The following is a 27,273-nucleotide window of genomic DNA, read 5'->3' on the forward strand; positions in this document are numbered from 1 at the left end:
GCTCCTCCCCTGTTCATGCTCTGTCTGTCTCTCTCTCCCTCTCTCTCCTTCAAAAATAAATAAAACCATTAAAAAAGAGAAAAAGATAAACTGCCGCACATGTGGTGATCACTCTTCCTATCTGAGCTCAGAGGCGAACAGGGCCCTCACGTATAACCGGGCAAGCGCTCCGCTTGCCTCCGCAAGATGTTAGGCATCGAGCCCTTAGGTGGAACATACGCCTCCGGAGGACATTGTTTCCAGGGAAAATCAGACTCGATCTCTGTCATTTAGGTAAGTTTGTGCCAGTCACGCTGCCGGTAGTCACGGCCTCGTCCATGCGAGCGCTGCTGGTCAGCATAGCCCCCTCTTGCCGGGCGCCTCTGGGAGCGGGACCCATCAGCTGGAAACCCACCGATTTTCTACCCTGGATGAGACTGTGAGAGCCCTTCTTCAGCCAGGATGTAGTAGAGCTGGGACGAAAACCTCCATTTCTCTGAATCCCCAGCCTCAGCATTTATTCAGGACGCAGCGGCCACCTGCAGAGTCTGGAGAAGTGCCCGGTCCTCCTCCCAGGGCAGGCAGGTTTGCTTCACAGTGGGGAGGGTCTCCCTGGGTTTCAGCATCTACATTCGGAGGCCGCCTCTGGGGCCTGCCTGGGGCCATCCCCCGGAGGGCTGTGCAGCCCCCTTCCCTTTGGACACACTCCGGGGCCGCTGCCTCCCCCGCCCCAGCGCTAAGCCAGCGCCTCTGCTGCGGTGCAAAGCAGCCATGCATGGTGGGAAGCCAGTCGGCTGTGAAGGCCGCCTCTCTGCTGGGCAGGGGGTAGGGCGCCAGCCCGGGCTGGGAGGACAGAGATGCCAGCTGCCGGTGACCTTGGATATGTCACCCCCCACCCCCACCCCGTGCTGGCCCTCGGTCTCCCTGTCTGCAGGATGGGAGGGTTGGACGATGAGGTTGGGAAGGGACTGGTGGGGAACCCCCTTCCGGCCCTGCTCAGGGAGCATCTCAGTGGTGTCTGTATGGACCACGAGGAGCCGTGTTCCTTGTGAGTGGGTTCCCTCGCTCTGTGCTTGTGGCTGGGGTCCTGGCTCTCATCTGTGCCCCCGGCCCCCTTCTGTCTGCTTCTGGTCTCCCGCCTGGCTCCGGCCTTCTGCTTGCTCTTGCTTGGAGGTCCACCTGGTCGAGACCCCAGCTGTGCAGACCCTCTGACTTTGCCAGTCACTGGGCAGGAAGGGGGCAGGGCCCACGATCTCATCACAGCTCAAGCCTCGTGCTGTTCACTGTGGGTGTTCGGCACGTTTCTTGGAGGTGCACGGGCTCTCGTTCATCTCTCACCCATTCGTGAGACCATTCGACAAGCCTCTACCGAGAGCGTGCCATGCACCAGGCGTGCACAGAGGACAGCTATGACCGTTTTGGGCAGGGGAAGGTGCCTCTGGCTCCCTGGGAGAGACGTCAGTCGGGAGCCCGTCCAGAGCGGGCACCTGTGGGGTGGCGATGAGGAATGACGGTGGCCCAGGGTGCTGGCGGGGAGAGACCGGCCTTGGGGTTGGTGTTGGGAGAGGGCTCAGGTGACCCCAGGGACCGTGGCTTGTGTGAGTGTGAAGGAAGAGCAGCTCTTGGCTTCCTGGCCAAGAGGCCTTTGCCTTTTCTGAGCCTTTGTTCGCTCATCTGTGACCTGAGGCTGCGGCAGCCCCCGGCTGGGAATGTCAGGGGGTCCGGTGGGAATTCAGGACAAGCACTGGCTGGGCTCCTACAGCATTAAGTGCCCAGCGGCAGCTGTGAGCACACTGGGGCCAGTGGGGTAGCTGTGGGGAGCCATCTGGGGTGGCTCAGGACAAGGGTCCTGCAGGCGGTGGCACCTGGGCCCCAAGTCTTTGACGACCTGAGAAACCTATGGGCCGGGCTGCCAGGGAGAGAGGCTGTCAGTGATGGGACGTGCTGGCTCCTGCGGGTGGGAGGGCCTGAAGGCTGGACAGTGGGAGGAGGAGAAAGCCTGGGGAGCCCCATATGTGGTAGAGGAGAAGAGGGGGTGTCACCTGCAAGAAGACTCCCCCCCATTGCCCTGCTATGCCTGGTCATTTGGGCCATACCCTGTCTCTGAGCATGCTACCTCTCTGTCCTGCTGCACCAGATAGGGCCTCTGGCCACTGGATAAAGGCCTGGAGGAAACCTCTGAAGGTTTTAAACTGTCAGGAAGTCCTCCCGTAATCTAACCTCCATCTCTTCTGTCCTGACCCCTTTCCCTATGGCTGGGCTGTTGGGAACATCTGGGGTTGAGTTTTTCCATCTCCTTCTGTCTAAACAGATGGCTGCTGGGATCTCACCCCTCCTGCCCCACTGACAAGGTGGCAGGCCCTCCCTCCCCTCCCCTGCACGGCGAAGAGAGCACCGGCCGGGAGTTGTGCAACCATGGGCGATCAGCTCTGCCCTGGACCTCGTCTCTCCCCACTACCTCAGCTTCTCTTCAGGGGCTCCTGGGGCTCCCTTGTGTGGAAGGGGTTTGTCATCCGTAGAGAGCTGCGTGCCCAGGGAGGGCTGTTGTCTCCCTCCCTCCCTGCCTCCTTTTATTTGTTTACTCATTCCTTCCTCGCTCAAGAACCTTCCATGGCTCCCGATCACCCCCAGAACAGTCTCACTTATCCTGGATTTGAGTCCTTGCACGGTCCACCTGGGCTGTCCTCCAGCTACCTTTCTGCTGCTTCCCTTCGTGCTTTCTGTTCTGGAGCTCCACACAAGTGCTGATGTTCCCTGACACCCCCTGCCTCCCTGCCTTTGCTTATGCTGGGTCTGCCCCCTGAGATGCCCTCTCCATGCCTCCGTGGCCACAAATCCCACCAGTCCCCCAGGCCCAGCTTCCTGGGCACCACCTGCGGGAAGTGTTCCTGGATCCCCAGCTTCTTCCTCTCTTGACCCTCCAGCTCTTTTTTTTTCTTTTAATGTTTATTTTTGAGAGAGAGACCCAGCATGAGTGGGGGAGGGGCAGAGAGAGAGGGAGACCCAGAATCCGAAGCAGGCTCCAGGCTCTGAGCTGTCTGCACAGAGCCCGATGCGGGGCTCGAACTCAGGAACTATGAGATCATGACCTGAGCCGAAGCTGGACGCTTAACCGACTGAGCCGCCCAGGTGCCCTGACCCTCCAGCTCTTTATCAGTCCTTCTTTGTGCTACAACTTTCCTCTCCGCCTCAGGGGGATGGTTTGTGGCTTGCTTTGTCTCCTCCATCTTGCCCAGCGTGGGCCTGGCACTGATGGGCTTGTGCCTCACCTTCTAGTTCATACGGTACTGTCCCGCCCCACCACCATGGCCTCTCAGGTTCTCTCAGCACCTCCTGTGAGGCGGCAGGGCCAGGAGTTTGCTAGCCCCATTCTACAGCTAGGGAGACTGAGGCCCAAGAAAAAAGGGAGGCTGACTTGCCCAAGGGCACACGTTGAGTAATCAGAAAGCCAGGGCAGACTGGAGCCCAGCACTCTAGACTCTGAGGCCAATGCTGCACCTGCCTGGCCGGCTTATGGCTGGGGAAGGGGTTCTTTATGGGAGGGTATCCCCTCCTCCTGCAGCCCCGGGCTAATGGGAATGCCCGGGCGGGTGGCCCCTGTTGCTGGAAGGAGCAACACATATCTGGGAAATGGCCCGTTGCTCTCCATCTGGTATAGAGAGGGTTGACTTTTCTCAGATGCAAAAGTCAGCATCCAGCTGTGCCCTAGGGACGCTTCTGGTGGCCAGACTGGATGCGGTGCTCTCGGTTGGTCAGCAGGGTGGGCTGGACTCTGGTACCGTCACGTGGCGATTTCTGTGCAACCACAGCTGCAGGTGAGGAAGCTGCCCCCGATCCCTCCTGGGGGGCCTTGGTGAAGCCTGCCTGGAGGAGGGGGCATTTGGCCTGGGTCTTGCTGCGTGAGTAGGAGTTTTCCCGAAGAACAGTTGAGGGATAGTGTTCCAGGCAGAGAGAAGAGTATAAAGAACAGTGACCGGAATCATACCCCTGTGATGCAAAGTGGGATAAAGGCTGGGCAGAGGGACCCTCAGGGGGGCCGTGGCCACCGGGAGGAGGATGGAGTGGCCAGTCGGGCCTGCCTGGGATGCCGCAGGAGCTGTTTGATGAAGGAGGAGACCCCCAAGCCAGGGCGAGAGAGTCTTTGATGGGTGAGAGGTGGAGGGCGTGGGGGTGGCATCCCAGCTGAGAAAAGCGCCTAGTCAGATGCCCGAGCTGAGCTGGGGTCACCCCGGATGTTTTGTTAACAGCATGGCATGTGCACTGGGTGAGGGCAGGAGTGAGAGCTGAGCATCGAAGGACATTTGGGGTCTGGATCTGGAGGGCACAGGGAGACACTGCCCCGGGAGGGCACTGGCGTTCACTAAGGACCACCCGTGTGCGGGGAGCATTTCCTCTTCCCCGGCAGCTCAGGCGGCTCTAGAGAGGCCCATTTGTCAGGGGGGCCCAGAGAGGTGGAGTGCTTGTCCAGGGCGGCAGTGGCCCCGTGGGGCTTGGGCCGGAGCCCAGGGCGTGTGCAGCCCTGTGAGACCTGACTGCAAGGCTAGTCGTAATTGATAGCGAGCAGGATAATTAGAAAGAGGGCTGGTTGGCTAATGAAGTGTCAGCCCCCTCCTGGGGCATTTAAAACATGATTGGATTTGTATTCGTCCATCTTGCCTGGGTGTCTGTGTCAGGAGCCAGCTTTGACCTGCCACCTCCCTCCAACTGTCCTGTTGGGAGACAAATGGCCCCGTTTGTTTCTCTCCGAGAGAAATCGATCCGTCTTTTTAATCAGCCGGAATGTCTTTCCGCCGGTCTCTCTCTGGCTCTCCTGTGGGGCTGCCTTCCACCTTTCTGGCCCCGTCTGCCCTGTGGAGCTGTGCTCTGGTCTCCCTCTTCTCTCCCCAAGTGCAGATCCTGACGCTGGTGCTTACTGCTGAGTACCAGTACCACCTGACGCTGGTGCTTACTGCTGGTGATGCTGAGCAAACAGCTCGACCTCTCTGGATGGCAGTTTCTTTCTATATGAGAAAGCAGGAGGAGGAGGCGTGGCTGACTGTGAGGTGCTATATGGGAATGGGAGGGCTTGGAGCGCTATGGGAGGGGCCGGGGGTGGGCTGGGGGCGGCGGGTAGAGGTGCGGACAGCAGGGTGTTCAAGGTCTGCACCTGGCTTCTCCCAGAGAGCTGGGGCGGGGGGGAGGCTCTCACCTGCACCTCTGTGTCAAGTGAGGAGATGACTGAGGATTGACTGTCCCCCGAGGTCCAGTCTGGGGTCTGCCGAGTGCGAGCTTCGTGACCTCAGGCAGGTCACTCCTTCTGTCTGGGTCTCAGTTTCCTCATCCATCAAATAGTGGTGTGGGGGAGGTTAGGCTGTATCGGTGATTTTCAGGGACGGTTTTGCCCCCAGAGGACATTTGGCAATGTCTGGAGGCCTTTGGGGCTGTCACAACTTGGGGAGGGTGTGCTACTGGTTTCTAGTGGGTAAAAACGACACACAGGACAGTTGCCCACGACAAAGAACGATCAGGTCCTAAATGTCAATAGTGCCCAGGCTGAGAAACCCTGGCCCAGGTGGTCCCTGGGGTCTTGGGGAGCTCTGAAAGTGTGGGCACAGCAGGGAAGGGGGTGTAGAGTGAGAGAGGGAATCTCTGAAGGAGGAAGAGAGGACAGTGCTGAGTCCCAACCTGAAGGGTTTCCTGTGGTCATGTAAACTTGGGGTCGAATCCTGGAGCTGCCATTTACTAGAGTGTCCCATTTCCAACCGCCTCCCATATACCCACCTGTCCTTGTCCCCACTCATCGTTCTTTACTCCATCCATCCATCCATCTACCCATCCATCCATCCATCCATCCATCCATCCATCTTTCCATCTCTTCATCCATTCATCTGCCCATTGACCCATCCACCTTCCTTAACCTCTACATTCATGCATTCACCCCCCCACCCCTGTCACCTTCACAACCATCTACCCATTCAATCATCCATTGACCCAACGGCCCCACCCCATGCTCCTGTCTGTCCATCTATCAGCCCATTTACTCACTGATCCATTCCCTTCTTTGGCAGATACTTATTGATCAACACACTTCCCCCAGTCTCTCATCCACCTGTTACCTGCTCAACGCCCAGTCAAGCCCTCTTCTTGTACCGTGTGTAAGGCCTTTTGTATCTGACTTATTCTCCTCACCTTCTCCTAGACTGTGAGTAACTTGAGGACAGGCTCCATGATCCATTAGTGCCTGCCTCTTCTTTAGGCCTTGGCCCTCAGCCCTGCACATAGTAGATGTGCAGCAAAGCTTTCAATGAAGCGCATCCTAGCAAGCAAGGTTGGAGGTGGAGGTTGTGTGGACAGAGAGGAGGCCGGCCAAGAGCACTTAGACAATGGGCCTTGGATGCCAAGCCAAGGAGTTTGGAAACTCTCTGGAAGGCCGTGGGGAGCCGTGGAGGGCTTTTGGTTTTGGAGGAACCCACTGGCTGCGTGTAGAGGCTTTGCAGAAAAGGCAAGGCTGAAGGAAGAGACTGTTCAGAGTGAGGAGTGGGGAGTGCAGCCTGCCTGGGGCAGTGGGGGTGCAGATTTGTGGGTGGAGGGGAGAGATTTAGGTGGGGAAATGGACAGGTCTCTGAGAGGGACAATGGGATGAGCGGGAGGGAGCCTCTGGAGGGTCCTCCTCTGGACAGCTTCCAGCACTGGTGGTGGCTGAGGGACATCATTCATTAGGGGAGGGAAGTGCAGAGAACTTGGCAGTCTGGGAGAATATGACCTACCCCATTATGATGGATTTGAGGTTCCTAGAGACAACCTAGGGCATGTCTGGGAGGTCTGTTGGTCAGGATGGAGTGGCCCTGGGGCTGGGACAGATTGCAGACCTGGTCAGCTTGCTGACCACCAGAGTTGAGGCCTTGCGAGTGGGTGTGGGATCAAGGAGAGGAGAGGGGAGACCAGAGGCTGGGGAGCCTGAGAAAGGCCAACATTTGAGGGTCGGAGCCCATGAAGTAGGAGAAGGCCCAGGTGTCTCCAGGGCCCGAGGGGGAGAGAGTTTCTAGAACAAGATCTTAGCCTGGGGGTTCTTTTCTTCTCTTTTTTTATTTTAGGAAAGAGGTGGGGATGGAGAGAGAGAACGAGGTGGAGAGAGGGGCACAAGGAGAGAGAGAGAGAGAGAGAGAGAGAGAGAGAGAGAGAATCTTAAGCAGGCTCTGCGCTTAGCTCGGAGCCTGACTGAGGGCTTGATCCCATGACCTTGGGATCATGACCTGAGCCGAAATAAAGGAGTTGACGCTTCCCCGATGGAGACATCCAGGCGCCCCTGGGGTTCTTGAACCTGGATGGGGTCAAGTTGCACGTTTGTTTTCACTGATGTCAGACCGAAATGGAGCCTTTCTTTCTATTATGAACGGAGGTAACAAAGCACGGTGTGATTACTGGCAGTTTCTGTGGCTCACTAGTAGCAATCGCTGATGTCTCCCTGTCACATTGGGGTGCTTGTGGACTTCATCACTGCTTTACCATCACAGTATCAGACCCGCCACTGGCCCTGGCTCTTCATTGTGTTGATAATGAATCTCGAGTGGTTCTCCTTCCTCCTGAGTTTGTTTGTTTGTTTTTTTAATGTGTTGACAACTCTTTTAACATAACTGGCTTCCTTCCTTTCTAATTCTGGGCATTAAAAAAACGTAAGCATTAAAAACATTATCCTGAGAAGGGCCTCATGAACTTCCCCAGGGGGTACGGAGTAGCCGAGAGCTGTGTTTGCAGGAGAGCGCCCCAGGGCTGCGGGCCAGATGGGCGAGGAGGAGGGTGTGCACGCGTGTCAGCGTGTGCAGGTGCTGGAAGGGCTGCGGGGCTCCGTGGGAGTGCATATGTGAATGTGTGTGTGTGTGTGTGGTCGCTGGCAGGCAGGGGAGACGTGTGGCGGAGGACTGGTCCCCAGGAGGCCGAGGGAGAGTGTCATCACCCTCTGTCCAGCCCTCACCCTCTGTCTGTGTCCCCGCCAAGTGTCTGTGGTTTCTGGAGGGCAGGGATGACATCTTCTTCTTTTGGGGTTCCCAGACCACTGTGGGCCAACAGAGGGGGTCTCAGCGAGGGGGTGCCGAATAATGGCATAGTGAGTGATGGATGTTAGAAAGGAGAAGGGGGAGTTCAGGGTGGGAAGGGAGGCTACAAATCCCTGCAGCACAGAAATGCCTCCTTAGACTCCTCGATGCCTCCAAGTGATGGGGACCTCACTCTTCTCTGAGGCTGCAGATGCCCCGAGCAGCTGCTCCAGGTAGGGCTCTGGGCACAGAGAGGGATTGATACCCTCTGCCCTTTGGAGAGCACAGCCTGGTTGGTGGTGAGAAGAAGCCAGAACAGACCACACTCAGTTCCATAGCTGATATAAGTGGGGGACATTCAGGACATCGTGAGGGCTTGGGGGAGGCATCTGTTCCCCCTGCCTAGGACTCCAGGAGGCTTCCCCGAAGGCACACCTCCTTTGTGGGTGGGATCTTGAGGCTGGGTCAGCCCACAGACAGTGGGGCTCTGGTCCCCAGGGCCTTGCCCTGCCCTCCCCTTTTCTTCGGCAGTGGCTGAAGCCTCCTTGGCTGGAGTTTCTGTCCCGTGGACTATCCGCCCCGGGGTTTTCTTCCAAGCTAGCAGCCCCTGTTTCCTCACCTCCCCCACTCCGGCTGTCTACACCGGGCACCGAGGCTTGCTGGGCATCTGGGAATCAGAAATGTTGGCCAAATTCAATAGGTTCTCCAATTATGGGGCCTCTAAGACGCGGACCTCATCTCACCCCGCAGGAGTTCTCAGCCCACTGAGACCCGGAAGCGTATAAGCAGAATCAATCAGCCCCGGCAGGGCAGTGTGTCACATGGGGAGCTCCCCACTGCTGGGGGCATGTAAGCAGAGAGGCCTAGGCCTAGGGCCAGGTCTGTCCACTTTAAGGAGCAGTTTTCTGTTCCACCTCAACCACCATATCACCTCGGGCAAGTATCTGGACCTTCATTTTTGCGTCTGTAAAATGGGTGTAATAATGTCTGCCGTGCCCGTATCCCGAGGCTGCAGTGGGCAGGGGAGGAATGAATCCTTAAACAAACAGAAGACAGGATGGTGTGAAATTCAAATCCCTCACTAGCTGCGGCCTGGCCTCGGTCTCGGCAAACCTGTCACACCCTCCCTTGCAGGGCTGTGGTGACGTTTCCCGTGGTGGGGGGGAGCTGGGGTCTGGGACAGTGGCCACCCCAGCAGGTGCTTGTGTGGTTTTAATCGTTGCATTTGATTTTTCCTTGTCCCAGTTGCCCTTCATAATTTTTTTGTTGGCCCTTTTATTGAGGTAAGACATACATACAGTAGAGCTCACAAACTGTCTTGTCCAGGGGCGCCTGGGTGGCGCAGTCGGTTAAGCGTCCGACTTCAGCCAGGTCACGATCTCGCGGTCTGTGAGTTCGAGCCCCGCGTCAGGCTCTGGGCTGATGGCTCGGAGCCTGGAGCCTGTTTCCGATTCTGTGTCTCCCTCTCTCTCTGCCCCTCCCCCGTTCATGCTCTGTCTCTCTCTGTCCCAAAAATAAATAAAAAACGTTGAAAAAAAAAATTAAAAAAAAAAAAACAAAAAACAAACTGTCTTGTGCAGCTCAAGGCATTTTTCCATATAAATACACTACTGTGACCGCACTCGGGCCAACAAGAACATCTCCTAAAGATGGAGAGAGCCCTGGGAGCTCCCTTGTCCCCCACCCCCAACAGGTGCTCGCCTGAAGTCACCGCTGCTCTGACCTCCCTCACTGCAGGGTTAGCTCTGCCTGATTTTTCACTTTGTAAAATCGGATTCACGTACTCTTTGCTCTCGGATGTCCAGCTGTTACCCGGCATTATGCCCGTGAGCTCCGTCTCTGCTGTCGTGTGTATCAGTAAGCTTGCCCTTTTTCGTTGCTGGGGAGTATTCCATCGAATGGATGTGCCGCGGGCGTTTCTCAGCCTTGGCACTGTTCACAGGTGGGGCTGGATAATTCTTTGTGGCGGGGCCGTCCCGTGCATTCTAGGACGTTCAGCAGCATCCCTGGTCTCTACCCGTTAGATGCCAGTGTCCTGTCTCCCCATATCGTGACAATCAAAAATGTCTCTACACATGGCCGCATGTCCCCTGGGGGCTGCCTGACTCATTCTCCTGGTGAGGGACACCTGGGTCGTTCCCAGGTTGGGGCCATCGTGAATAACACAGCTATGAGCATGCTGGTTTTTGTGGACTTCTGTCAGAATTACTCCAGGGTATCCACCCAGGAGCGGCACTCCTGGACCCTAACGTGGGCCTCCGTTTTGCTTTACTAGAGGCCAAGCAGCTTTCCAGAGGATTTTGCTCATAAAGACACGCCCAATGAATAAATTAACGAAGTAGGGAATGGATGTCCTCTTCAAAGCCCAAGGGTCTACTGCATGCTTGACATTCAGAATGGTGGCCACACATCGCAGCTGGCTTCCAGAACAGGGATGTGCTCTAGGTACATCCAGGGTGAGAGTAAGCCTCGTTCATCTCAGGGCACTGATGCACAGGCCACGTATACAACAGGTGCTGCATGGGTGCTTGTGGACCCAGCCTTGTAGAAGCTGGGATCCAGGATCTGGAACCTCAGGCCCCAGCCTTTGGAGACCAGAGTCCTGAGCCTCTGTCCATGGACTCATTGAGGACCCGTAGGGGAAGGGCCCCCCGCATAGGGGCCTGGCCTGTCTTCCCGGCCTCTCTGGCCCAGGGGGGATGCAGCTTCCAGCTTCTTCCTCCACTTGATTTATTTAGACAACTGAGGTGCACCCTGGGAAATGGATCAGATTATAGATTTGACAAAAATAAAAACAAATTTGGCTGGCTCAGCCAAACCCGGCACTCCTGCCCCCACCCACCCTCCCAGAACCCTCCGAATTACAGAAACCGTGACTGTCATCCGGGCCTCCAGGATGGAGGGTGGTGGTCACCATGGTAACCGTGCTGGCCTCTGGCTCTGGCTCCCGGAGAAGAGGCCGCCCAGAGGGGCCTGCTGGGGCATCAAGCGCTGCCCCTCCATCCGGTCCCTCTTCTCTCTGGGAAGTGGCAGGTTCGAGGAGGCCCCCGGCCCGGTGGCTTCCCCAGCGACCCTGTCCCTCCAGTTTTCAAGACAGCCGTTGGGTGGAGTTACGACTCTGGTCCCGCTTGATTTCTTACAGACAAGGGGGGGCCTTGAGACCATCAGCCTCCCCTTGCCAGCATCCCCCACCCCATTAGCTCCTCCTGGTGGGATAGTCATCCTTCCCAGCCACGCAAGGGTGGAATGTCATCCTTCCTGACTCCATGACCCAGACCCAGACCGGAGGAGACAATGTAGGCAAGAAGGAAAAAACAAATATTCCACTGGGCCCATGCCAGTCGAGGGTCTCTCGTGTTCCAGGCTCTGTGCCTGGGGGCAGCAGAACACGGGGCTGAGAACATGGGGAGCGGGGTTAGTAGTCAGCAGGGGGCAGATTCAAATCCTGCCATAACAGCTGTGTGGCCCTCAGTGCTTCGGTTTCCTTATCTGTAAAATGTGGATAGCAGCGATACCTGCCGGTTTTAGGGAACTTTGCTGTGGGTCTGGGACAACCCTGCATTGCTAGGTCTAAACCCATTGATTCTTTTTTTTTTTTTAATTCTTTTTTATTTTTTTAATGTTTAGTGTTGGGAGGGGGCGGGGAGGGGCAGAGACAGAGGGAGAGGCAGAATCCGAAGCAGTTCCAGGCTCTGAGCTGTCAGCACAGAGCCCGACGCGGGGCTCGAACCCACGAAGCGTGTGAGATCACGACCTGAGCTGAAGTCGGACCCTCAACCGAATGAGCCACCCAGGCTTTGATTCTTCTTGAAAGGTTGTTAGTGAAGATTCAGCACTTGGGAGGCCAACACGGGTCCGAAGGGCTCTGATAGTTCTCTTGTTCTCTACCCAAGGGGATGGATACTAAATAGCACAGAACATCAGCCGGGGATTTCAGTCCTCTGCTGGTGAGGTGGCTTTTCTCCCCGCAAAGCCAAAGAATGGCAGCCCCTGGGACCTGTTACCGGAGAGGCGGGCAAAGAGGGCTTTCCCTGCTGCACAGCGCATGACAAGCTCTGGTCCCAGGTCCACAGCTACACAGGCTCTGCATTCCACGGCATCTGGGCTCCCTGCCTCATGTGCTTGCTGTAGGGTTTAAATGAGATAGTACGTGCTGTTTGATTGGAAAGCTCCTTGGCAAACAAACACTCTAGAGCACTTGGGAAACGTTTGCCGTTTTTACCATCATCACTGCTGCTAACCCAGGGCCTGGCACACAGCGGATGCTCGGTATATGCTCATCACTTCACTGCTGGGCTGTTAGGCCCGGGGCTCCGAGGACCCTGGGAGGCACGGTCAGCAGAGCAGGGGGAACAGGATGGGAGCCAGGCCACAAAGTGGGGGCTGGCTGGAGGTGGGGCTGAGTCTCACGCTGGGGCTGGGGTGGTGGTGGGGTAGTTCTACAGCCCCCAAGGACCCTGTGTTTTCTTCTCCCCCAGCTGGGTGGGTGTCTGGGAAGGTTTCGTCTGCCAGGGAAACTCGGTTGGGTCGCCGCTGGTCTGTTCCCCCGTCCCTGTTCCTCAAAGGTGCCCTTGGCTGCCCATCCGGGATCTGTGCTGAGCAGGTGCCACACGGGCAGAGCCTGGACATTTGGGGAAACACGGGGTTTTGACGTTTGTTTGAAATCCAGCCATGGCTCAGGGACCCCCATGGGTGGGGAGTCTGTTGTCTGAGGGTCCCTTCTGCTCCTGCTCGCTGGGTTGCTAGGATGGCTCTTTGTCTCTCTGTTTCCTGTCTGCACGATGGGGGATTGGATTAGTTGCTTTTTGAGGGCCTCGATGGAGTTGTTCTGTGACAGAGGTTACCCTGACAGGAGTGAGGGTCTGGGCAATGAAGCAGACAAGGTGACAGGGTCCCCACTGCACGATCTCAGGTGCCAGGCAGGCGGCTTTGAGTTTGCTGTGCGAGGCAGTGGGAGCCATCGAAGACTCCCTGCCCTTGTGGAGCCAGCACTCAAGTCCTGGACTGCCTTATTACCTAGAAATCCTCACCACCCTCTTGGGGCCTCTGTCCTCCCTCGAACTGTCCCAGAACCCCAGAGTCATGCGCTCTCAGAGCTCCCCACTGCTTGTGGCCAATGGTGGAAACATCAGGCATTGGGCCAGGTAGCCTGGAGACCTTGACTCCCTCTGACAATCTCCTTCCCCACGCTGCACGGTCTGGTTCCGCTTCAAGGAGGGCTGGTGCCTTTGATCCCTGAGCCAGTGGGGAGCATGTCACAACCGTGGGCACCAGTGCCAGCTCTGGCCTGACTTCTAAGCCTCCCGGGCTCCTGGAAAGAACCCAGACTCTGCCATCTGGGATTTCCCCGAGTGCCTCGGGGGCAGGGCTGAGACTGTCCACCTCTGAATGTCTGAAGCTGAGCCATCTAGAGGTGAAAGCCACTCCATCTGCCTCACCGAGGGACTCAGCACAGTGGGTAACAGCAGAAGCACCCCCACACAGGGGCTCTGGGCACCACTGAGTCAGGTCACTCGGGCTGCTTACTGGCCTGTTTCCCCATCTGCCCCCCACCCTGGTGAGCTGTGTTGAGAGTCAGGGCCATGTCCCTAGGGACTTGGCACACGGTAGTCATGGTTACTGCCAAGTTCGTTACCGTGGTACAAGCTAGACCAGGGGGACAGGGAGCACTTCCGGAGAGGAGACTGAGCCACCACCTTGTGAATGGGGAAGGGTGCTTCAAGGGAAGTTTCGAGAAGAAGGGACAAATGGACAGGGCTGTGAAGGATGAGTAGGAGTTTGACCTGGTAGAGACAGTAGGAGGTGGATGCAAAGGGTATGCCTGGGGACAGCAAGAAGTTCAGCGCATGCCGAGGCCAATCGGAGAGAAAGGCAGAATTCACTGAGTTCACAGTGTAGGCAGCCTTGGATGTCAGGCTGAGGACGATGACGGAGCCACGGAGGGTTTTGAATAGGGAAAGGCGTAATCAGAGCTGTGTTTCAGGCAGATTAACCCGGCAGTGGCAAAATGGCTTGGAGGCAAAGCAAAGCAAAGCACTCTCGGGTTTTGTCTCTCAGCTCTCCTTCCAGCTGGTGACCTTGGGCAAATCTCGTTCCCCTCCGTGGCTGTGCTTCCTCGTCTTGTCGGCGGGCCTGGCGATAGCGCTCAGAGAATTAAACGAGGTGACGCTCAAAGCGCTCTGATGGCGCTGGGCACACCGCGCTGGCCTGGTGATTTGCGTGGGGCAGATTGGAGGGGCAGAGGCCACAGCTGGAGGCTACCGGGGAGGCTGAGTCAGGGCCCAGGCGAGAGACAGTGGGCGTGGTCTGAGGCCTCAGGGGAGGGAGGAGAAGTCCCAGGCCGGGACAGGCCCGGAGTCCCAGAGGAGATCAGTGGCTTTGGAGTCCAGCAGGCCTGGTGTGAGTCTCAGCTCTGGTACTTCCCAGAGGCAAGGCCCCTAGTTTCTCCGAGCCTCATTTTCCTCCTCTGGAAAATGGGCCTGCTGACCTCCGTCGCTCAGGGCCCTGATGAGGAAGAGGGGGGGGTGGGCTCCAGGCTTCCGGGAGATACCTGCTAAGTGCACTTTGAACTGGAAGCTGGCAGGGAGGACAGAGGGAGCAGAGGAGGCAGCTGGAAGGAGAGAAAGCATGGCAGGAAAGGGGAAGAAAAAAACCAGGGGGATGAGGGATGTTCACTGGTAATTAGAACGCTTGAACTTCAAAAAAGTTAATTAATGATGAAGCTGCTGCTGGAGCAGGGCTCAGGCTAGAAGGGGGCCCTAGCAGTGACTGCAATTAATTACAGGCTGTGGCGGGAGAGTGGCAGCAGGGTGGGGGGTGGGGGAGGAAGGAGCAGGGCTGGGCGAGGAGGGTCTGAAGGGGAGGTGGGAAGGCAGGCGGCATCCCAGGGTGAGCGAGACCCGGGGATGAGAGGGAGGCCGTTGCCAGGGAAACCAGGTCGTCTCTCATCAGGCAAGAGGCGTTCGCCCCCGCTGGGTGGGGTCTGGCCAGTGTGGCTACATCCAGCTTAGAGCAAGGGGCCAGGGTTTTCGTTCGGAGACGCTCCAGAATCGCTGGATGTCAGAGCTGGCAGGGCCCACAGAGATTTAACTTATTCGTGCAACGGAGCTCCACCTAGATGCCCGTCACTGTTAGAGGTATGAATGCAAGACCCCTGTCCCCTTGGAATGGAGGTTCCAGCTGTGAATGAAGACAGCAAGCATGCCCACAAAACGACTTTGGGGGCCCTGCCCAAAGCTGGTGGCTGCAGAGTTTCTGCCCCCGGCCTGCCCGTGAAGGCTGAGCTCCACCCTCCTCGGTGCAGAGGCTGGGGAGGACCAACGCTCGATATTCCAGAAACTGGTGATGAGTTCTAACCCCGCCCCTGGAAGAGGAGAGGACAGGGGTGTCCGGCCCATCTCAGCCACACTGGACAGGCCCTTTGGCCCCTCCAGTTCCAGGGCTAGTGGTAGACGTGGAGGAACCATAGGTCAGGGGAGGGGAGAGGTGGTCACAGGAGGGAGGCAATGACAGTCAGAGAGAGGTGGTTAGAGGTGGAGAGGCAGGGATAATCCAGAGATGGCCTGCCAGCTGGGCCCTTGTGGACTTCTCCTTTCCTGGTCCTGAGGGGGACGCTCAGGCTGGGGCAAGGAAGTCGGGGAGGGGTCTCTCAAGCAGTAGGGTTGGTAGGGGTTGAGTTCTTTGATGGGTCTGGCACCAGCAGCCGTGTCTGTTGTGAGGTATGCAGACTGGTCTTTGGTCTCCGAGGTGTTTAAAAAAGTGGGCATTGACCCACTCAGAGGAGGCATCTGGAGGGGGAATGGGGTGTATGCCAGCGTTTGTGGTGGGTGGGGTTATTAAGTTCCAGGGCGCATTCAGCCTTCCCGTGGCTACAGTCTTGCCGACCGTTTTTTCCTTGACTCGGTGTACATGGTTTGAATGTGTCAGCATGCTGGTGATCCTGCTGAACTGCGTGACACTTGGCATGTACCAGCCCTGCGACGACATGGACTGCCTGTCGGACCGCTGCAAGATCCTGCAGGTGAGGCCGGCCAGCCCTGCCTGGCTTGCTCTGCCCCGCCCCCCCCCCACGCGGCCCCGCCCCCGCCAGCCATGCCCCGCCCACGCACCCCGCCCCTTCCCTGCCATGCCCCGCCCACCCGCCATACCTCACCCTGTCTGTCATGCTCAGTGGCCTGCCCTCGCTTAACTGGCTGTTTTCTTCATCACTCCCAACTGGTCTTACCCATGCCCCTTGATCCTCTTTCCCCTCCGTCCCCTCTGTCCCCTACTCTACATTTTGGAGCCTCTGCCCTAGTCTAGGCTCCCATCTTCCCCCATCTAGGTGCCTCCCCAAGCCTTCTCCTGCTCTTCCCCACCCCAGACTGACCATACTGTCCCATGCCAGTAGAGCACAAGTGACACATTGCTCCCCAGTGCTCTTGGGATAAAGGCCAAGTTCCATAACTCTCTCTCAGTGGCCATCAGGAGCCGGCCTCCAGTGGCTCCCCTGTTTTCATCTCTGAGGTCCTAGGTGGGGGCCTTATCTTTGGTACCTGCCATGACTCTATTCGGAACTTGTCTACCTGTAGTGCAGGGTGTTAGGGTTATACCCATTTTACAGATGGGTCTGACCATCTGTCGTCATTTGTAATCATCATCCCATGGCCTCTCCCTGGGAAAGCCAGATTCCTCCTGGGAGGAATTCCTCCTGTGTTTCCACAGGACTCAGCAGTTCTGGAGAAGCCCAGGGTCTCAGCATGCCTTGGGGCACCTGTTAAGAATCCAGACCTGGCCCATCCCAAATCTGCAGCATCAGAATCTCTGGGGTGGATCTTGGGTCTGAGTGGGTGACAAGCTCCTCGTGCAGCCTCAGGCCCCTGGGTGGGGTTACGAGGGGTTACAAGGGATGAGCCTCAGGCTAACTTCCCAACCAGGTGGTGAGTTCACTAAGGACCCCTTTCTATGTCGGTGACTCCCAGCCTACGTCCCCGCACACAGTGAGTGGGCTCATTTGTTGAAGTGAATTGACTACAGCCCTCGTTGATCCTGGAAAGAGGAATTCTACCCAGACCGTGTCCTCAGGAAATATATACTCACCTGAGCCCATGCTGAGGGACACATTTGGGGGCTCCTTTCTGAACAGAGGAAGCAGCGCTGAAACCTTCCTGGAGGAAGGTGTCGAGTCTGTTTTGAGAAACCTCCTTCCCCGTGGGCTTTGGAGTCAGATAGATCTGAATGTCAGTTCTGGTTCTGCCACTTACCTTCCGCGTGACCTGGGGCAAGTCGCTGAACCTCCCTGAGTCGGTTTCCTCATCTGTAAAATGGGGCTCTCTGTGGGGTTGCTGTGAGAATTAGAAACGAGAATGAAAGTCAGCTGTCTAGCCCGGTGGTTGGCAGTTATTATTAGGGGGAGCCCTTTGCCCTGCCCTCCTCTGGGTCCCTTGTCAGTGTGCCTGACTTTAGGGAAAAAAGAGTGGGCTGTGTGACCTTGGGCAAGTTTATTCCCCTCTCTGGGCCTTTGTGGCCTCATGTGTGAAATGACCCCATTGGGCCAGGACCTCTGAGGTTCTCTTCCTGCCCAAGAGGAGACGGGTGCAGGTCGCTTCCAGGCCTCTCGTGTCCGTGCCTGGGTCCCCGCCTCATACTGTGGCTCCGACCCTGTGGTCCTGCTCCACAGCCTCATCCTGTCCCTTGCTTCTTGCCTTCCTCCTGCCCCTGCAGGTCTTTGATGACTTCATCTTCGTGTTCTTTGCCATGGAGATGGTGCTGAAAATGGTGGCCCTGGGCATTTTTGGCAAGAAGTGCTACCTTGGGGACACATGGAACCGACTGGATTTCTTCATTGTCATGGCAGGGTAGGTAGCGTACCTCCAACAGCTCTTCGCCTCCGGTGCACACCAGACATAACTGAAATATTCTGTGGGGCTTCTTGGTGACAGTAATGATGCCGCATTGTGTAGAGCCTTCCCGGACCCCTGGGGTGGGAGGAATGATGGCCCTTTGCCGAATGGCCTGGACAGACAGACACTCCTTCCTCCCCTCTCTGGTAAGTTGTACGTCCTCGGCATCGTCAGCTGGTACTGGGTCTGTTTTAACGCTAACTGTATGACCTTGGGAAGGCTACTTAACCTCTCTAAGCCTCAGTTTCCTCATCTGTGAAGGAGAGACAATAATTACAGCGACCGCAAAATGAGCGCCCGATCGGTGTTAGCTATTATTTTTCTTACCCGAGATCGCTCGGCAACTCAGAGACAGAGCACAGACTCGGGAAATACGTGACTCCAAACCATGGTTGCTTCTGTCAGGACACAGGCCGTGGTCAGAGAGAAGCCAGGTTACAACTTAGCCCACTTGGAGCATCTTGGACTCCGCTTTGGGCCTTGCTCCTGCTTTCTTGGGTCACACCGGGCTGGTGGCTATTCGTGCATTCACCCAGCGGCCAGGGGTTGGATGAGCTCCTACTAAGTGCCAGCACCATCCTAGGTATGGGGTATGAAGGACAGCAAACACAGAATAGGCCTTGTCCTTCCCAACGACTGTCTGGGGAGAGGCATCCAACAGCCGTGCACTTGTCACACGCACCGGGATAAGGCCCCTGGGAAGAGCGTTGGGGTTTTCTGAGAGCACCTCTGAGCCGTGTTGGGGGCTTGGGGGCTTCAGGACTTTCCTGAGGAGCCGACACACAAGAGCTGAAGGACAAACAGGTGTTAACCATGCCCAGTAATGGGTCATAGAGCACAACTGAGAAGCGGGAGAGACAGGAGGAGGAGAGAAGGCTGGAGGCCTGTGCGTGCGTGTCAGTGTAGGTGACGGTGCGTGTAGTCGTGTATGTGTGTGTGTCAGCGTGCATGCCTGCGTGCGGCTGTGTGAGATGCCATTGAGAAGGGGCAGGGAGGGAGGGCAGGCCCGTGGCCGAGATGGGAAGTCAGTGCCACCAAGAATATGCTAGGTGCCACAGGGATGCTCTGAGATGAAATGATTTGCCCACTAGTGTTTTAAAAAATGTCTAGTATTGCAGGTGAGTCTAGTTCAAGTCTGTTTCTTTTTCCCGGCTTTCCCCTGCCGGAAGCTTATAGGGTATTCTCCTTACCTTCAGAATTCGGACGGTCCACTAGGGCAAGTCTAGGTGTAGGACTGTTCCCTGCAGGGCCTTCTAGAACTGGTATTTTCCTTCCAGTTAGAAAAAAATTTCTTTTAGGGGTGCCTGAGTGGTCAGGGGGTTGAGGGTCTGACTTCGGCTCAGGTCATGATCTCACGGTTCATGAGTTCCAGCCCCGCATCGGGCTCTGTGCTGACAGCTCGGAGCCTGGAGCCTGCTTCAGATTCTGTGTCTCCTTCTCTCTCTGCCCCTCCCCTGCACTCTGTCTCTTTCTCTCTCTCTGTCTCAAAAATAAATACACATTAAAAAAATTAAAAAAAAAAAAAAAAAAGAAAAGGGGCTCCTGGGTGGCTCAGTCGGTTGAGCGTCCGATTTCGGCTCCAGTCATGATCTCGCAGTCTGTGAGTTCGAGCCCCGCGTCGGGCTCTGTGCTGATGGCTCAGAGCCTGGAGCCTGCTTTGATTCTGTGTCTCCCTCTCTCTCTGACCCTCCCCCGTTAATGTTCTGTCTCTCTCTGTCTCAAAAATAAACAGTAAAAAAAAATTTAAAAAAAAAAAGAAAAAAATTTCTTTTATTGTTTCTTCGGTTATTGCCCATTCTTCTCTGCAGCCTCCTGGATTTCCCATTAACTGGATATTTCCCCACTCTATCTTCTCTGCATTCTCTCCCCTTTGTCTCGAAGATTTCCTCTGTACTAGAAGAGAATTCCTTGACTTGTCTTCTGAATCACTAATGGTGTCCTTTCCTCCAGTTACTGCCCCGTCTGGAATTGTTCCTTTCCTCTGCATCTTGTTAATTCCCAAGATCGTTTCTCATTTTGGATTTCTCATTTTTCAGAGCAGCTTAGACCTGTTCTTGTTTTATGGATGCCATAGTCACTCGACTCTCCTTATGGATATTAATTAGGCTTCTTAACAGTCCTTTCCTGATCGTGAAGTCAAAGTGTAATTTCCAAAGAGTTAAACAAAAAATGACTCGCACACAAATCTTAAAAGGCACGTGATTTACTCACCTCATTAATGAGGAACCAGTAGGATGGTAATCGGCAGAATTAGGAAAATAGGCATTGGAGAGAGAATGTGGGGATAAGAGAATTAGGTCGGAAGCAAAGCTGGTTAACAGGCTACAGGGTCATAAAGCCATAACTTTGGGGGTTATCCTTTCTAATGCACAGAAATCACTTACGAAAATCTGCAGGTTAACATGTAATTTCACAACAGCAAGACCTTTAGTTAACAGTAAATAGTGACTCAAACAAAGGTATCTTCCCCTGGATCATGAAATAATCCTTAGATGGGTCTGTTAAGTAACGCTCCAAAATGACATTGTGAGAAATATTGCCCTCCCGCTGCCTTATTTCCAAGTTTTAGGACAATTTTTCTTTCCTTTAAAAAATTTTGTTTTTCAATGTTTATTTATTTTTGAGAGACAGAGCGTGAGCGGGAGAGGGGCAGAGAGAGGGGGAGACACAGAATCCGAAGCAGGCTCCAGGCTCCGAGCGGTCAGCACAGAGCCCGATGCGGGGCTCGAACTCACGAACCGTGAGATCATGACCTGAGCCGAAGTCGGACGCTTAACCGATGGAGCCACCCAGGCGCCCCGAGGACAGTTTTTCTTGACTCGTGTTTCGGGGAAGTCCTTTGTTTTGCTGGTTCCGTTCACTGCCTCCTATGAGCACCCCCACCCTGCCCTTTTGACTCGAAGAGTCTCTGTTGCCTACCGCTTCCCCCGTCTGCTCATATTTATAAATTAAGACAACGAAGGTCGAGCACAGTGAGGAGCTGCCAAGGTCTGTTTGGTATCTTCTCGTGGTCCTTGGGTGAGGTTCACAGGCCAGCCCCCTCCTGGGGGCAAGGGAGAGTGGTGCGCATGTGCAGTCCCATAGGGCCTCGTGCCTGGTTTCATGCTCTGTTCTCACCGTTTTGAAATTCTCAACAAGTTCCGAATGAGGCCCTGCATTTACATTTAGCACTGGGACCCACAAATTATGTAGCGGGTCCTGGCTCAGGGGCAGGTTCAATGGGAGACTTCTTTGCTAGGGTCATGAACACATTCAGGTGACTCAGACCTGTCTTATTCTCGAGGTCCTCCTTGTCCTTTGTGCCTAGGGATGGTGTGGGTGCAGAGGGCAGGATGGGAAGCCACGACCTGAGGCTCCAGAGCCCAGCCCCCCAGCCCCAGCCCCAGCCCAGCCTGGGGCTATAAATGTTCTGTTTCCCAAGTAACAAGCCTGACATCCCAAAGACGTTTTCTTCCTTCCTGCTCCTCCCCTTCCCCAAATTACTGCCTCCTTTTTCAAGCTGTGGAGGAGACAGAATCTCCACGCTGGAAGGTTCCTTAGAGGTCAGAGCCTTCATCTCCATATCCAATCAGCCTCTGCTTGCATGCTGCCGCCGTGGGGAACTTACATGGCAGCCGATCCCAGATAGCGATCTAGCACGCCTGATGTGCTAGAAAATTCTTTCTTTCACTGAACTCAGTTTGTCTTCCTGTAGCTCCCATCTGATGAGAACATTCATTCACTTATTCCTTTACAGAAATTAGCATTTATTGAGCACCTACTATATGCCAGGCCTTGTGCTGGGCAGTGGGGGCCACGAGATGAACGAGATATGCCATTGTGATCTCATGGTTTAGAAAACAGATATAAACCCAAGAATGCAATATAAATCCTAAATTGGGATCGATGCTGCTGCAAAGAAGTGTAGAGAACCATGGGGTCATGGACCAGGGACCTGATTTACGTAGGGGTCAGCGTATGCCTTCCTGAAGAAGAGAGGCCTGGGCAGTGAGTAAGAGCTGAACAGGCAGAGGACGGGGGAAGGGTATCTTGGGTAGAGGGAACAGCATGCAGAGGGCCTCGGGCTGTTGGGGAAGGGGCGTGAGGGGGGATGTTGGAGCCTAGGGCTCCTGTGGGGGAGGTGGGTGCTGGAAGATGAGGGCAGAGAGGGGGGCAGGGGCCCGATCGCACAGGGGTCCCAGAGCCTGCGGGCAGGGGCATCTCTGTCATGACAGACATGACAGTCCTGCAGAATTTGGAAGGCAGCTCCTTTCCCCCTCGAGTCTCACTTTCCTTCATGTGAAATGTGCCCAACACCTGCCACCATTTGTCAAAGAACAGATGAGGCAGCTTCACCTGCTGGCATGACATCAGGCTGTTGTGGTGCCTGGGGGTGGGGGTGGGGGAGCAGGTCCCCAACCTCCCAGTGATGACTCATGGGGTGGAGAGAATGGGCTGCCCTTGTCCCAGTGCCACGTGGTGACCCGTTGAGCGGCTGTGCTCCCTGCCACCCCCTGGTTGTGTTCGCTTTCCGAGCCAGGTCTCTCTCACCCGGGAAGTAAAAACAGGTTTTGGTTTTTGTTTTTTAAGTTTGTTTATTTATTTATTTTGAGAGAGAGAGCACGCGTGCGCGTACACAAGAGCAGGGGAGGGGCACAGAGAAAGAGAGAGAACCCCAAGCAGGCTCTGCACCATTGGTGCAGAGCCGGATGCAGGGCTCGTTACCCCCACTGCGAGATCATGACCTGAGCCGAAGTCAAGAGTCGGACGCTCAACCAACTGAACCACCCGGGCACCCCACAGTTGACCTTTTTTTAACCCAAGTACCAAACTTTGCATTTATTGCTATTACTTTTATCTTGCAATGATCTCTTGGAGTCCTGATTCGGTTGCTCCTTATATTTACTTCCTGTGCTAGGTCAGCCCTGGGCAGCGGGTCCTGTGGCACCTTGCTGGAGACTCTTTCAGTGTGAGAAACCTGCAGTAATCATTGGATAAAGTTTAACCCTCCTCACCGTCTTATTTAAACTACGCTCTTCTGCTTCTGTCCATTAGGAGGTCATGAAATATTCAATGGCGTTTTGTTGAACTTGAGAGATTGTCTATCTCCCTTGGTGTCTTATGCTGGTAATTTTACCTCCTCCCCTGACATGAATGGCCACTGCCAGCTGCGGGGAAGGGCCTGAGCACTTCTGTTAAAGGCTTCCCCGAGAATTCTGATGATGATTCTCTTAGGTGAAGCAGGGCCAGAGGACTGGGCCACAGCGACCTCTCTGAGGCTGAGCCAGACCCTTGCCAAGGGCATGGCTGGGTGGCTGATGTGGGCCCCGCCTTGCATGAGTGCAGGGAACAGGAGCCGCCTGGAGCCTGAAAGCCCTTGAAAGCTTCTAACTATGACGGCCTCTCTCCCAGAGAGAGCCTCGGTGTGGAAAACGGAGCCGCTAAGGGATGAGGAGGAACGCACCAGGAAGGGGCGACCTCCCCACTCCTCAGACACGTGCACAGCCTCGTGCCCCTTCTCGGTGTTCCTCAAAATTCAAGGGGCAACAGGATCTCTGGGAGTACATGGTAAAATGCAGATTCCTGCGGGACGCCTGGGTGGCTCAGTCGCTTAAGCCTCCAGCTTCAACTCCGGTCATGATCTCGCGGTCCATGAGTTTGAGCCCCGTGTCGGGTTCTGTGCTGACAGCTCAGAGCCTGGAGCCCGCTTCGGATTCTGTGCCTCCCTCTCTCTCTGCCCCTCCCCCGCTCATGCTCTGTCTTTCTCTCTCTAAAATATATAAACATTTAAAAATTTCAGATTCCTGGGCCTCACCCTGGGGATCCAGACCCAGGAATATGGGGGGCCTAGGAATTTGCATTTTAGCTAAATGCCCAGGTGGCCCTGAGGCAGGTGCTCTCGTTATGTGACCCTCAAGATGCCCTTGATTGGACGCCCTCCAGGGGGAGAGGACGGTTCCCAGTTCTGGGAGCCATAGGAAGGGGAAGAAGCACGAGAGGGCCAGGATCTGAAATAATTCTCATGACAAGTAGACATACTTCATGAACAGGACCATGAGGACTCCCCCTCAGAATTTCTGTCATCAGTAAAAATACCAACACAAATAGCAATAATGTCAGTCATTCAGCACCTCAGCCAGGGAGTGAGGAGAGGCTGGCTCGGAGTCTATCATAGCCTGGGAGCCTCTTCTCTTGAGTGAGTGAGCGCAGCACGGGGAACAGCTTCCCCACCCTGACTTTTACGGGCTCTTGGGAAACAAAACGTCAATAAGAATTGTTCCTCAACCCCGGACTAGAGCTTTCTAAAAAGAGCAGGCAGGCGCGTCCCCTCTGCAGTTGCTCGCTGAGAGTTCCTTTTGTCCAAAGTGCCTGTCGGTGGTTCTGTAGAAAGCAAAGGGAATGGAATCCTTCTAGACTTCATCCAGGGGTGTGAGAAAAAATAAAAGCATCTGCTATTTGCTGAGTACTCACTGGGGGCCCAAGCTGTGCATGATCTGGCTTACTCTTTACACTAGCTCTCTGAGCGGCAGGCTGTGGTCAGTTCCATTTTGCAGATGAGGCACGGTAACAGGGAGTGACCTCCTCAAGGTCGCAAGCTGGTAAGGGGAAGAGCCAGGAGGTGAACCCAGGGAGCTTGGCTCCACGGGCTGAGATTGAGTCCTGGTTCCGCGTGGCTTGCCGGGATGCATTTGACTGCACGTAGCAGAAAAGTCGACCAGCCGTGGCTTGAGCAAGTCCTGGGGTGTTTTTTCCAACGTGACACGAAGTTCTGAGGTCGGTGGGTGCTGATGGCGGCTCTGTGACGTGGGGGCTGACGTCCGTGATTTTCCGGGCCTTTCTTTCATGGGCGCAAGGCAGCTGCTGAGGCTGTGAACCTCGTGTCTGCGCTGAAGGAGGGAAGGATGAAGGGAGACAAGGCTATGTCGGCCACGCCTGTCCACTTGGATCAGGAAGATAACATTTTCTTCCCTAGATCTTTCCCCCGTGCCGGCATACTTGATCAGAACTGGGTCTCGTGGCCATCCTTCGCTGCGGGGGAAGCTAGGAAAATAGAAAACATCGACGAATTTGGCTCAGGCAACCAAGAATTGTTCCCTGGGGCCGGGCAGGATTGGAAGAAGAGAGAAAGCACATTATGTGGGCAACTTTCAGAGCGTACCACATTCCTCCACTAGGGCCCGAGTTTCTTTGTTTGCTCTTGGCTCTAAAGTCAAATACCAACCCATGCAAGCTGTGCAGAGGCCTGTCCCCGCTAGCAGATCGGGCTGTGGTTATGGGTGTCAGAATGTCATCATCGTGGCTGTTTCCAGAAGCCTTTGGAGCTGGCCTCCCTCCTCCATGACTCTGTGCGCATCATCTGTGAGTCAGGGAAGCACTCCATGTGTCGGCAGGGCCAGGGCACATCTTTACATCCTGATTTATCCTGGGCTCTACAGGTCTGTCTGCTCCCAGCACTGGGTGCTCTGAGGGCAAGGCTGAGGCTGACTCATCATCGCGGAGTCCCCAGAGCTTGGCTCTGGGCCAGCGTGGAGGGGGAGTCTCCATGACATGTTTGTTTGGAATCTGTCATGCCCAGGCACCGTGGAGCTGGGGGCGAGGGTATCCGGGGCCACTTTTGTGAAGCTGAACTGGCGTTGGGTGGGCGTGGATCTGAGAAGATTCCAGTGGGAACCTCGGGGTGGATGGTTTTCTTATTTGCTTGTGGAGTAGAGTGGATGAGAGCCATGATAACCACGCAGGTTCGTTTCCATGGAAACAGGATGCTACATGCTATGAGGGGTGAGGGGTAGAGAGATTCTCTGGCTACAGGCTGACAAGCCAGACGCCAGTCAGTCATGAATCAGGAAGGGTTCTGTCAGTTATATGGGGCAGGAACCTGCCGATCCTGGTTTAAGGGAGTTTATCATTTCCTTTACTCAAAGCCCAGGGGTCTCTGGCTTCAGGGCCCATTTGATCCAGAATCCTGGAAGATGTCACTAGACAGTGTGTCCTCCCATCCTACAGCTCTGCTCGTTATTCTGTGCCGACATATATCCCGGCAGCCTTCCTCCCGGGTTGCGGGTGGCAGAGGTCAGCCCAGGGCTCACAGCCTACTCTCTTGGGAGTCACTGGAAAGACCCCTGCCCTTTCACAGCCACTCCCCAACGAGTGCGGAACGTAGCTTCCTTGGCTTGGATTGGCTGGCGTGGGTCATGTGCTCATCCCTGAACCAATCACTGCGGCCCGATTGCCCAGTGCTCTGATTGGCCAGACCTAGGTCTGGGCGTACCCCTGGCGTGAATGCGAGTGCAGGGTCTTCCGTGGCGTGGCGTGTGGCCTGAGGTTGGAGAGGTTAGATGTGCAAAATGCGGGGCCTGTTACCGTAAGAGCAGAGGAGAGCAGAGAAGGGAGAAGGGTAGGAGCAGAAATCGGCACTGGTCACTAATTTTCCAGAACGAATATTGACTGACGGTGCTGTGCTCTCTTACATCCTCACAGTCCCGAGGAATTGATGATGGTGGTTAGGGGCGTGGTGGTGGTGGTGAGCCCCCTGTTGCGGATATGGGCGTGGAGGTTCAGAGAGATCAGCAGCCTGTCCCATGTCACACAGCTTACATGGGCCAGATGCTACATGCTATGTAGCTCACCTATGTGCTCACCTACGGCCGGCCCCAGAACCCATGCTGACTCACCGCATGAGGGGCTTTACCTTTTCAGAGGCCAGAATATTCCAGTTGGTCCGCCCCTGGGGGCCTGGACGACGTCACCAGCCCTCAGAGGGCCACCGGGTGAGTCCTCTGAGAGGGACATGTACCCCCCAAACTCTGGTAGAGCCCAGTGTCTCTTCCCAGCAGCCGTGTCCACCTGTCACGGTGCCCAGACCGGCGTAGCTGTGCTAAATTTCACGAAGCAGACGTCATGAGGCGTATTTGGGACCTATACTTAAACGTGATGTGTTATTGTTTATCTGAAGTTCAAATCAACTGAGAATCCTGTGTTTATCTGACACCTCCACCCAGAGATAAAGTCACTGGAGTGTTGTCACCTGAGTGGAGCCTTGTCAACCGAAGACCTGGGGTCTCCTGCTGCTGCAGTCCCCAGAGTTGCCCTGAATCCCACCCTCCTGGGGTGTCTCTGCAGCCTTTCCTCTGACTTTGTGGCCCCAGATCTTGCCTTTGTTCTGAACTCGGCCCGAGTTGGTGTCAGAGCATCGGTTTCTTTAACAGTCAAATGGGCTTAATAACCCCTGCCCTTCTGGTTCCATAGGATGTGTGTGAGGATTTATGGGTGACGGTGACCCATAAATCAGAAAGTGCTGGTCAAGGTCAGGGGCTAAGGTTATCGCTCCTCAATTCCCTCTTTCCGGTATCTCCTCCCTCCCTGCCTCCGCCGAACACCTACTGTGTGCTAGGTGGTGGGGTTGTGGCGTAGGCTGGCCGTCG

The 27,273-nt window shown here is 55.5% G+C and overlaps 1 protein-coding gene across 1 annotated transcript in view; it reads left to right on the forward strand.

Moving 5' to 3' along the window:
* Window positions 1–27,273, forward strand: part of CACNA1I (calcium voltage-gated channel subunit alpha1 I) — a 114,523-nt gene that overhangs the window by 16,024 nt on the left and 71,226 nt on the right. The window contains exons 3-4 of the mRNA XM_053894858.1: window positions 15,899–16,011; window positions 17,694–17,827. Coding sequence (XP_053750833.1) covers window positions 15,899–16,011; window positions 17,694–17,827 — 247 coding nt within the window. The remainder of the gene's footprint in view (window positions 1–15,898; window positions 16,012–17,693; window positions 17,828–27,273) is intronic.

This window comes from Panthera pardus, unplaced genomic scaffold (assembly GCF_024362965.1).
Source record: "Panthera pardus isolate Hobbes unplaced genomic scaffold, ASM2436296v1 HiC_scaffold_6, whole genome shotgun sequence".
In the NCBI taxonomy this organism is placed as follows: Eukaryota; Metazoa; Chordata; class Mammalia; order Carnivora; family Felidae; genus Panthera; species Panthera pardus.